The sequence below is a fragment of the Pristiophorus japonicus genome, chromosome 11 (assembly GCF_044704955.1).
Source record: "Pristiophorus japonicus isolate sPriJap1 chromosome 11, sPriJap1.hap1, whole genome shotgun sequence".
In the NCBI taxonomy this organism is placed as follows: domain Eukaryota; kingdom Metazoa; phylum Chordata; class Chondrichthyes; family Pristiophoridae; genus Pristiophorus; species Pristiophorus japonicus.
The window spans coordinates 125,162,896-125,174,855 of NC_091987.1; the positions used below are offsets into that span (position 1 = coordinate 125,162,896).

At 45.6% G+C, this 11,960-nt stretch overlaps 1 protein-coding gene across 2 annotated transcripts in view; it reads right to left on the reverse strand.

Moving 5' to 3' along the window:
- Window positions 1-11,960, reverse strand: part of wwc3 (WWC family member 3) — a 252,076-nt gene that overhangs the window by 25,529 nt on the left and 214,587 nt on the right. The window contains exons 15-17 of one of the 2 annotated variants that reach the window (XM_070893996.1): window positions 9,319-9,511; window positions 8,332-8,496; window positions 1,945-2,093 (exon numbers count right to left, since the gene is read on the reverse strand). In XM_070893996.1, coding sequence (XP_070750097.1) covers window positions 1,945-2,093; window positions 8,332-8,496; window positions 9,319-9,511 — 507 coding nt within the window. Of the gene's footprint in view, window positions 1-1,902; window positions 2,094-8,331; window positions 8,497-9,318; window positions 9,512-11,960 lie in introns of both variants that reach the window. The other variant, XM_070893995.1, reaches the window with a different exon arrangement.

An 11,960-nucleotide genomic window follows, 5' to 3' on the forward strand; every position in this document is an offset into this window, starting at 1 on the left:
AGCTTCTACAGGTATATAAAAAGGAAGAGAGTAGCTAAAATAAACGTTGGTCCCTTAGAGGATGAGACTGGGGAATTAATAATAGTAAACAGGGAAATGGCAGAGACTTTGAACAAATATTTTGTATCAGTCTTCACGGTAGAAGACGCTAAAAACATCCCAATAATTGATAATCAAGGGACTATGCCCGGAGGGGGGGGGGGGGGGGACTTAAAACACTAGTACCATCACTAGAGAAAAAAAGTACTAGGCAAACTAATGGGACTAGAGGTTGACAAGTCCTCTGGACCTGATGGCCTGCATCCTAGGGTCTTAAAAAAAGTGGCTGCAGAGATTGTGGATGCATTGGTTGTAATCTACCAAAATTCCCTGGATTCTGGAGAGATCCCAGCGGATTGGAAAGCCACAAATGTAACATCCCTATTTAAAAAAGAAGGGAGACATAAAGCAGGAAACTATAGACCATTTAGCTTAACATCTGTCATTGGGAAAATGCTGGATATCATTATAAAAGAATTAGTAGCAGGACATTTAGAAAATCATAATACAGTCAAGCAAAGTCAGCATGGTTTTATGAAAGGGAAATCATGTTTAACAAATTTGTTGGCGTTCTTTGAGGATGTAACAAGCCGGGTGGATAAAGGGGAACCAGTAGATGTGGTGTATTTGGATTTCAAGAAGGCATTCGATAAGGTGCCACATAAAAGGTTACTGCACAAGATAAGAGCTCACGGGGTTGGGAGTATTATATTAGCATGGATAGAGGATTGGCTAACTAACAGAAAACAGAGAGTCGGGATAAATGGATCATTTTTAGGTTGGCAAACTGTAACTATTAGGGTGCCACAGGGATTAATGCTGGGGCCTCAACTATTTACAATCTATATTAATGACTTGGATGAAGGGATCGAGTGTAATGTTGTCAAATTTGCTGATGATACAAAGATGGGTGGGAAAGCAAATTGTGAGGAGGACACAAAAAATCTGCAAAGGGATATAGACAGGCTAAGTGAGTGGGCAAAAATTTTGCAGATGGCGTATAATGCGGGAAGATATGAGGTTATCCACTTTGGTAGGAAAAATAAAAAAGCAAATTATTATTTAAATGAGGCGAGATTACAAAAGGCTGAAGTACAGAGGGATCTGGCGTTCCTTGTACATGAAACACAAAAAGTTAGCATGCAGGTAAAGCAAATAATTAGGAAAGCAAATAGAATGATGGCCGTTATTGCAAGGGGGATGGAATATAAAAGTAGGGAAGTCCTGCTACAACTGTACAGGGCGTTGGTGAGGACACACCTGGAGTACTGCGTGCAGTTTTGGTCTCCTTATTTAAGGAGGGATATACTTGCATTGGATGCAGTTCAGAGAAGGTTTACTAGATTGATTCCCAATATGAAGGGGTTGTCTTATGAAGAAAGGTTGAGCAGGTTGGGCCTATGCTCATTGGAATTTAGAAGAATGAAAGATGATCTTACTGAAATGTATAAGATTCTAAGGGGGCTTGACAAGGTAGATGCAGAGAGGATGTTTCCACTCATGGGTGAATCTAGAACTAGGGGGCATAGTTTCAGAATAAGGGGCCCATTTAAAATGGAAATGAGGAGGAATTTCTTCTCAGAGGGCCGAATTCTCTACCCCAGAGAGCTGTGGAGGCTGGGTCACTGATTATATTTAAGGTGGAGATAAACAGATTTTTAAACGATATGGGAGTCGAGGTTTATGGGGAACAGGCAGGGTAGTGAAGTTGAGGCCAAGATCAGATCAGGCTCGAGGGGCCAAATGGCCTACTCCTGTTCCTATTTCTTATGTTCCTATGTTCTCTAACATCTTCCAGTTTTGATGAAAGGTCAGCGACCTGAAACGTTAACTCTGTTTCTCTCTCCGGAGATGCTGCCTGACCTGCTGAGAGCTCCGAACATTTCCGGTTGTATTTCAATGTACCTTTCCGAAACTGCTTCGGTTTTCTCTTCCTTCATTTCCTCCTGGATTTCTTCCTCTGTACATTCCAACTTCACTCTCTCCTCTGCTAACTGTTTCTCCACTGCCTCCAATTGAGCTGTAGTCCTTGCTAAAAGCATCGATACCGCATCCTTCAGTCGGAAGAAACAAATATGTTACCATATACCAGGCGCATCGAACATAGACTTTCCAGCAAGAAAACAGAATTGAGATAAAGAACGGGTGACCATTTACATCATGTCTTTCACATTCTCAGGTTGTCCCAGCTCACCTCACAGCCCATGAATTACTGTTGCGTTGCAGACAAATGCAGCAGCCAATATGCACAGTAAGGTGCCACATCGAGGGATAAATGACCAGTTAATGGACTTGGGTATACAGGGCACAATTTTAAATTATGCAGATGATGCAAAACTTAGAATTGCAGTAAACAGTATAGCAGATAGTAGCAGACTTCAGGAGGACACAGACAGACTGGTGAGACGGGCAGATACATGGCAGGTGAAATTTAATGCAGAGAATTGCGAAGTGATACATTTTGGTAGGAAGAATGAGGAGAGGCAATATGAACTAAATGGTACAATTTTAAAGGTGGTGCATGAACAGAGACCTGCGGGTGTACATGCAGGAATCTGTGAAGGTGGCGGGGCAAGTTGATAACGCATCTAAGAAAGCAGATGGGATATTTGGCTTTGTAAATAGGGGCATTGAATACAAAAACAAGGAAGTCATGCTAAACAAATCACAGGCTAGGCCCCAGCTGGAGTACGGTGCACAATTCTGGGCACCAAACTTTAGGAAGAATGTCGAGGCCTTGGAAACGATAGAGGTGGTTTACCAGGAATTTGGGAGCAGTTATGTTGAGAGATTGGAGAAGCTGAGATTCTTCAAATTAAAGCAGAGAGGGTTAAGAGGAACCTAATGGAGGTATTCAAAGTTACACGTGGTTTTGAAGCAGCAAGTAGGGGATAAACTGTTTCCTCTGGCAATAAAGAAAGGGAAGATAGATTATGAAGGTAAACTTGCGCAAAACATAAAAACAGATAGTAAAAGCTTTTACAGATATATAAAACGGAAAAGAGTAACTAAAGTAAATGTTGGTCCCTTAGAAGATGAAAAGGGGGATTTAATAATGGGAAATGTGGAAATGGCTGAGACCTTAAACAATTATTTTGCTTCCGTCTTCACAGTGGAAGACACAAAAACCATGCCAAAAATTGCTGGTGATAGGAATGTGGGAAGGGAGGACCTTGAGATGATCACTATCACTAGGGAGGTAGTGCTGGACAGACTAATGGGACTGAAGGTAGACAAGTCCCCTGGTCCTGATGAAATGCATCCCAGGGTATTAAAAGAGATGGCGGAAGTTATAGCAGATGCATTTGTTATAATCTACCAAAATTCTCTGGACTCTGGGGAGGTACCAGCGGATTGGAGAGCAGCTAATGTAACGCCTCTGTTTAAAAAAGGGGGCAGGCAAAAGGCAGGTAACTATAGGCCAGTTAGTTTAACATCTGTAGTGGGGAAAATGCTTGAAACTATCATTAAGGAAGAAATAGCGGGACATCTGGATAGGAATAGTGCAATCAAGCAGACGCAGCATGGATTTATGAAAGGGAAATCATGTTTAACTAACTTACTGGAATTCTTTGAGGATATAACGAGCATGGTGGATAGAGGTGTACCGATGGATGTGGTGTATTTAGATTTCCAAAAGGCATTTGATAAGGTGCTACACAAAAGGTTACTGCAGAAGATAAAGGTACGCGGAGTCGGAGGAAATGTATTAGCATGGATAGAGAATTGGCTGGTGAACAGAAAGCAGAGAGTCGGGATAAATGGGTCCTTTTCCAGTTGGAAATCAGTGGTTAGTGGTGTGCCACAGGGATCAGTGCTGGGACCACAACTGTTTACAATATACATAGATGACCTAGAAGAGGGGACAGAGTGTAGTGCAAGAAAATTTGCAGATGACACTCAGATTAGTGGAAAAGCGGGTTGTGTAGAGGACTCAGAGGCTGCAAGGAGATTTGGATAGGTTAAGCGAATGGGCTAAGGTTTGGCAGATGGAATACAATGTCGGAAAGTGTGAGGTCATCCACCTTGGGAAAAAAAACAGTAAAAGGGAATATTATTTGCGTGGGGAGAAATTACAACATGCTGTGGTGCAGAGGGACCTGGGGGTCCTTGTGCATGAAACTCTTTTAGGAGTAAACAGAAAAATATTAAACCGTGCCCCCCGATCTGGGGGAAAAAAGATTTTAGAGATGAACTCTTGTCATGGCTGGGATGAGTTGCAGTGCAAGTGTTGGTTGCACCCACATTAAAGATTGCAGTTAGTAGAAGATGGTTTTGATCCATCGACCTCTGGGTTATGGGTCCAACACGCTTCCGCTGCGCCACTCTGCTGCTGGTTTTTCTTTTTCCCAAAAGGTTAGTTTGCAGGTGCAGCAGGTAATCAGGAAGGCAAATGGAATATTGGCCTTCATTGCGAAAGGGATGGAGTACAAAAGCAGGGAGGTGTTGCTGCAACTGTATAAGGTATTGGTAAGGCCGCACCTGGAGTACTGCATGCAGTTTTGGTCACCTTACTTAAGGAAGGATATACTAGCTTTGGAAGGGGTACAGAGACGATTCACTAGGATGATTCGAGAAATGAGGGGGTTACCTTATGATGATAGATTGAGTAGACTGGGTCTTTACTCCTTGGAGTTCAGAAGGATGAGGGGTGATCTTATAGAAACATTTAAAATCATAAACGGGATAGACAAGATAGAGGCAGAGAGGTTGTTTCCATTGGTGGGGGAGACTAGAACTAGGGGGCACAACCTCAAAATACGGAGGAGCCAATTTAAAACCGAGTTGAGAAAGAATTTCTTCTCCCAGAGGGTTGTGAATCTGTGGAATTCTCTGCCCAAGGAAGCAGTTGAGGCTGGCTCATTGAATGTTTTCAAGTTAAAGATAGATAGATTTTTAAGCAATAAGGGAATTAAGGGTTACGGGGAGAGGGCGGATAAGTGGAGCTGAGTCCACGACCAGATCAGCCATGATCTTATTGAATGGCGGAGCAGGCTCGAGGGGCTAGATGGCCTACTCCTGTTCCTAATTCTTATGTTCTTATGTTCTTAAGTGGAACAGTAACCAGATGTCATAGATTTAAAATAATTGACAAAGGAACTAGAAGGGAAATAAGAAATGTTCTTCACACAAAGGGTTACGATCTGGAACGCACCACCTGAAAGGGTGGGGGAATCAGTTTCCATTAGAACTTTCAAAAGGCAATTGGACCTAGAATCATAGAATGGTTACAGCACGGAAGGTCATTCAGCCCGTCGAGCCCGTGCCGGCTCTCTGCAAGAGCACTTCAGCTAGTCCCACTCCTCCACCCTTTCCCAGTAGCCCTGCAAATGTTTTCCTTTCAGTTACTAATCCAACTCCCTTTTGAAAGCCCTGATTGAATCTGCTTCCACCGCCCTTCCAGGCAGTGCATTCCAGATCCTAACCACTCGCTGCGTAAAAAGTTTTTCCTCATGTCGCCTTTAGTTCTTTTGCCAATCCACCTTAAATCTGTGTCCTCTGGTTCTCGACCCTTCTGCCAATGGGAACAGTTTCTCTCTATCTACTCTGTCCAGACCCCTCATGATTTTGAACACCTCTATCAAATCTCCTCTCAATCTTCTCTGCTCTGAGAACAACCCCAGCTTCTCCACGTAACTGAAGTCCCTTATCCCTGGAATCATTCTCGTAAATCTTTTCTGCACCCTCTCTATGACCTTCACATCCTTCCTAAAGTGCGGTGCTCAGAATTGGACACAATACTCCAGTTGAAACCGAACCAGTGTTTTATATTGGCTCATCATAATTTCCACACTTTTGTACTCTATACCTCTATTCATGAAGCCCAGGATCCCATATGCTTTTTAAAATCACTTTCTCAACCTGCTCTGCCACCATCAACGATTTGTGCACATATACCCCCAGGACTCTCTGTTCATGCACCTCCTTTAGGATTGTACCATTTAGTTTATATTTCCTCTCCTCAATCTTTCTACCAAGCTGTATCACTTCACACTTTTCTGTGTTAAAATACATCTGCTACGTATTCGCCCATTCCACCAGCCTGTCTATGTCCTCTTGAAGTCTATTCTCTATCCTCCTCACTATTCACTACACTTCTAGGTTTTGTTTCATCTGCAAATTTTGAAATTGTACACCCTGTACACCCACATCCAAGTCACTAATATACAGTATATCAAGAAAAGCAGTGGTCCCAGAACCGACCCCTGGGAATCACCACTGTGTACCTTGCTCCAATCCAAAAAACAACCGTTCACCACTACTCTCTGTTTCCTGTCACTTAGCCAAATTTTGCTGGCAAGCCTATTATGTGGCACTTTGTCAAACACCTTTTGGAAATCCATGTACACCACATCAACCGCATTTCCCTCATCAACCCCCTCTGTTACCTCATTAAAAAACTCGATCAAGTTGGTTAAACACGATTTGCCTTTAACAAATCCGTGCTGGCTTTCCTTAAGTAATCCACACTGGTCCAAGTGACTGTTAATTTTGTTCCAGATTATCATTTCTGAAAGCTTCGCCACTACCGAGGTTAAATTGACCGGCCAGTAGTTGCTGGATTTATCTTTACACCCTTTTTTGAACAAGGGTGTAACATTTGCAATTTTCCAGTCCCCTGGCACCAGCCCTGATTTTGAGGAGAATTGGAAGATTATGGCCAGTACCTCTGCGATTTCTTCCTTCACTTCCCTCAGCATCCTAGGATGCATCTCATCTGGTCCTGGTGACTTATCTACTTTAAGTACAGGCAGCCTTTCTAGTACCTCAACTTTATCAGTTCTTATCCCATCCAGTATCTCCGCTTTCACTAGATCTATGGCAGCATCTTCTTCTTTGGTGAAGACAGATGCAAAGTACTCATTTCGTACCTCAGCCATGTCCTCTGCCTCCATGCATGGGTCTCCTTTTGGGTCCCTAATCGGCATCTGTACTTGAAGAGGACTAATTTGCAAGGTTATGGGGAAAAAAGTTGGGATATCGGACTAAATTGGACAGCTCTTTCAAAGAGCTGGCACAGGCACAATGGTCAGAATGGCTTCCTTCTGTTCTATATGATTTTATAAATAATAAGAGAAACTTCCTATTAAACAAGCTGTGGCCAATTGAAAATTGCACATTACTCGAGGGTACTGTAGTGCAGTGGTTATCTGTGTCATAGTGCACAGTGTCATCTGTGGCTCAGCAGGTAGTACACTTGCCTCTGAGTCAGAAGGTTGTGAGTACAAGTCCCACCCCAGGAGCTTGAGCACATAAATCTAGGCTGACACTCCAGTGCAGTGCTGAGAGAGTGCTGCCATGCTGGAGGTGTCATCTTTCAGTTGAGGCATTAAACTGAGGCCCTGTCTGCTCTCTCAGGTGGACATAAAAGATCCTATGGCACGATATCGAAGAGGAGCAGGGGAGTTATCCCCAGTGTGCTGGCCAATATTTATCCCTCAATCAACATAAAAAAAACAGATTACCTGGCCATTGTCAGATTGTTGTTTGTGGGGCCTTGCTCTGCGCTAATTGGCTGCCGCATTTCCCACACGACACTCCAAAAAGTAATTCATTAGCTGTAAAGCGCTTTGAGATGTCTGGTAGGCATGAAAGGCGCTATGTAAATTTAAGTCTTTCTTTTTGTTACTGAACCAGTAATCAAGATGCCTGGACTAATAATTCAGAGAATATGAATTCAAATCCCAGTTTGTGAATTTGAATTTAGTTTAATGGGAAGCTACATAAGTACATGGGGGAGAAAGGAATAGAATGATATGTTGACAGGGTGAAATTAAGTAAATAAGAGTGGGAGAAGGGTGTGTGGAGTATAAACACCGAATGGCCTGGTGCTGTACTGTAAATTCTATGTTAAAAAAATCTGATTATCAGTAAAAGTGACTGCAAACTGGTCATTAATGTCCTTCAGGGAAGGAAACCTGCTGTCCTTATCCTGACTGGCCTATATGTTACTCCAGTCCCACACCAACAGGGTTGGCTGCCCTCTTAAGTTGGCTAGCAAACCACTTCAAGTGCTAACAGTTCTAGAAGGTGGCCCAGGAGCAACTAGGGATGGGCAATAAATGCTGGCAACGTCCACATCTTGAGAATAATTTTGGCCAAATAATGTAGAGAATGCATTGCTGGATTAACAGCAGATTCCCATCAGTTAGAGCAGATACTCGAGTTCTGACCTTTAGCACCATGAGCTATCAACATTTTACAGATAGCTGCCCCCAACAGCACCTACTGGACTCCCTTGTAAGTTAGTACATGAATCTTCAAGACAAGTCAATACATGTTCAGCTATACCTTCATTTCACTGTCCGTTAGCTTTCCAACCGCTACAGTGCCGCTGAATTGACTGCTGTTGCGCTCAGACTTTGCCCCCATGCTATTGAAGGTTAGGAGTTGGTACCACTGAAGCAGCATTTCACTTGGTCGTTCGAACTCTGCCAGACTTATCTGGACGACTCCCTAATCAAAAGAAAGACATCAAAAGATAAGAAAAGAAATACAAATATATCAAGGTTTAACAGCAAGCAGCATGAGACTCATTCATATAACATTATTGAGTTATTCCAGTTCAAGAAGTTCAACAGCATCCAGGGCAAAAATAATCTGCTTGCTTGGCACTTGATTGACTGGCCTGAACATCCAATCCCTCCACCATGGTGGCTGCAGTGTATACTATTTACAAGATGCACTGCAGCAACAGGCCAAAGCATCTTCGGCAGCACCTCCCAATCCGCCACCTAGAAAGACAAAGGTATCAGATGCATGGGAGCACCGCGACCTCCATGTCACCCATCACCCTGATTTGGACATATATGGCCGTTGCTTTATCATTGCGAGGTCCAGTCTAACAATGTGCAACATCGAATGAATTCGCACCATAACTGTGAGCAGCAGTAATAATGCAAACAGAGTCCGAATCCAGAATCAGGACCGAACATGGCACTAGACTGAAGTGAAATGGGACAAAAGCAAAATACAGATGCTGGGAATCTGAAATAAAAACAGATAATGCTGAAAAAGCTCAGCAGGTCAGGCAGTGTCTGTGGAGAGAGAAACAGAGTTAATGTTTCAGGTCGATGACTTTGTCAGAAGTGGAATGGGTCTTCCCAGAGGAAGTAGTCTCACTCTGCTTCACTTCTGAGTCAGTTCGAGGTTGGACATCTGGTTTACACTACACAAGTTTAGCATCAGTGCGGAGCTGAAACCACTTCACACCTATGCTAAACGTGCAGTGTGAATGAGGACATCAATAATTGGAGACAGTTAGTAATCAGCACCTACCAACAGCTCTTCCTGCATCTGCTGGTCAATGGAACATATATCCAACTGCAAGGTCTTTAGCCTCAACATGCTGGGTGGAACTGGGACTTGGAACGATTCACTGAATGTTAGGAGTGCCTGGAATTCTAAAGCCTTGGAGCAGAAAGTGAATGTTGTGCTGGGGTCAAGTGGAAGCAACGAAATTCTTATATATCTGTAACGAAAACAGAATGAATGTTTTAAAAGATAACATATTTAGAGTTTCACGGCCTGATTTAAGCCTACCCAGCCCGACGGTAACATGCGGCAAATTGGGGGTCTGACGCCCATTTTACACCTCACCCGCTTTTACGCTCCGCTGACTTCAATGGAGCATAAAATCGGGCGGGGTATGAAAAGAGTATCCAACCTCAACCCACTCCATTTCATTTCCCCCGGGCAAGTTAGGGTAAAATCAGGGCTCTCGCAACAAGATGTTTGACCTCGATACATTTCATGAAGTAAAAATCTTTTTTTCTCTTCCATTCCTCATCTGCTCTCCTGCTAAATTTGACGTTGAAGGTTAACAAAATGAAAGTTAATAGTAAGTTACCTCCTTTGGTATTGTTCCATGGGTGATGCCTGCCCTCTGCAGTCTCCCACAAACATGTGTGAGCCTAGGCAGTGACTGCTGGCAGACTAATGTACCAAGGAGCGCATCGCCACCAAGTCCAAACCTGCTCTCACCCATAGACCACACTAGGGTCGTCAACTCTGGTTTGATGTATTCCTGGAGGTTTAATCATGTGATGTTTGATCACATGGCATTCGATCACACAATACAGCTCATGTGATGCTTAATCACATGGCATTTGCCACTGTTTGCAGATGTTATTGCATTTAATGGAAGTGCTGGAGAATACTGGGAATGGGGGCAACAGGACAGGGAATGTGAGAGGGATTGTGTTTCTCTCTCCCCCAGTGTGCGTATCTCTCGCTCTCACTCCCCCAGTGTGTGTTTCTCTCTCTCTCTCCCCCATGTGTGTGTTTCTCTCGCTCTCTCCCCCAGTGTTTCCCTCGCCCTCTCCCCCAATGTGTGTTTCTCTTTCTCTCTCCCCCAATGTGTGTTCCTCTTTCTCTCTCTCTCCCCCCCAGTGTGTGTTTTTCTCTCGCTCTATCCCCCAGTGTTTCTCTCTCTCTCCCCCGTGTTTTTCTCGCTCTCCCCCAGTGTTTCTCGCTCTCTCCCCCCCCCAGTGTTTCTCTCTCTCTCCCCCCCCCCAGTGTTTCTCTCTCTCTCTCCCCCCCCCACCAGTGTTTCTCTCTCTCTCCCCCCCCCAGTGTTTCTCTCTCTCTCCCCCCCCCGTGTGTTTCTCTCTCTCTCCCCCCCGCCAGTGTTTCTCTCTCTCTCTCTCCCCCCCAGTGTTTCTCTCTCTCTCTCCCCCCCCCCCAGTGTTTCTCTCTCTCCCCCAGTGTTTCTCTTGCTCTCCCCCAGTGTTTCTCTCTCTCTCCCCCCCCCCCAGTGTTTCTCTCTCTCTCCCCCCCCCCCGTGTGTGTCTCTCTTCCCCCCCCCCCAGTGTTTCTCTCTCTCTCCCCCCCCCCCAGTGTTTCTCTCTCTCTCCCCCCCCCCCGTGTGTGTCTCTCTTCCCCCCCCCCCAGTGTTTCTCTCTCTCTCCCCCTCCCCCAGTGTTTCTCTCTCTCTTTCCCCCCCCAGTGCTTCTCTCGCTCTCTCCCCCAGTGTTTCTCTCGCTCTCTCCCCCAGTGTTTCTCTCGCTCTCTAGCCCCAGTGTTTCCCTCGCTCTCTCCCCCCAGTGTGTCTCTCGCTCTCTCCCCCCAGTGTTTCCCTCGCTCTCTCCCCGCAGTGTGTGTTTCTCTCTCTCCCTCCCCAGTGTGTGTCTCTCTCTCTTACCCCCCACCCCCACCAATGTGCATTTCTCTCTCTCCCCGTGTGCATCTCCCTCTCTCTCGCTGTGTTTCTCTCTCTCTCCCCCTCAGTGTGTGTGTCTCTCTCTCTCTCTTCCCCCCCCCCCCAGTGTGTGTGTGTTTCTCCCTCCCCCCCAGTATGTCTCTCTCTCTCTCTCTCTCTCTCCCCCTCAGTGTGTGTCTCTCTCTCTCTTCACCACCCCCCCGGTGTGCATCTCCCCCTCTCTCCCCCAGTGTGCGTCTCCCTCTCCCCCCCCCCCGTCCAGTGTGTGTTTCTCTCTCTCTCTCTCTCCCTCAGTTGTGTTTCTCTCTCTCTCTCCCTCAGTGTGTGTTTCTCTCTCTCTCTCTCTCCCTCAGTGTGTGTGTCTCTCTCTCTCTCTCCCCCCCCCCCCACCCAGTGTGTTTCTCTCTCACTCTCTCTCTCTCTCTCTCCCCCGCAGTGTGTGTTTCTCTGTCTCTTCAACAGCACCCCCCACACCAGTGTTTGTTTCTCTCTCTCCTCCAAGGTGTGTGTGTGTCTCTCTCTCTCCCCCCCCCGCCACCCCAGTGTGCATCTCCCCCTCGCTCTCTCCCCCAGTGTGTGTCTCTTTCTCTCTCCATCAGTGTGTCTCTCTCTCTTCCCCCCCCCCCCACAGTGTGTGTGTGTTTCTCTCTCCCCCAGTGTGTGTGTGTCTCTCTCTTCCCCCGCCCCAGTGTGTGTGTGTCTCTCCCCGCCCCCAGTGTGTGTGTGTCTCTCTCTTCCCCCGCCCCAGTGTGTGTGTGTC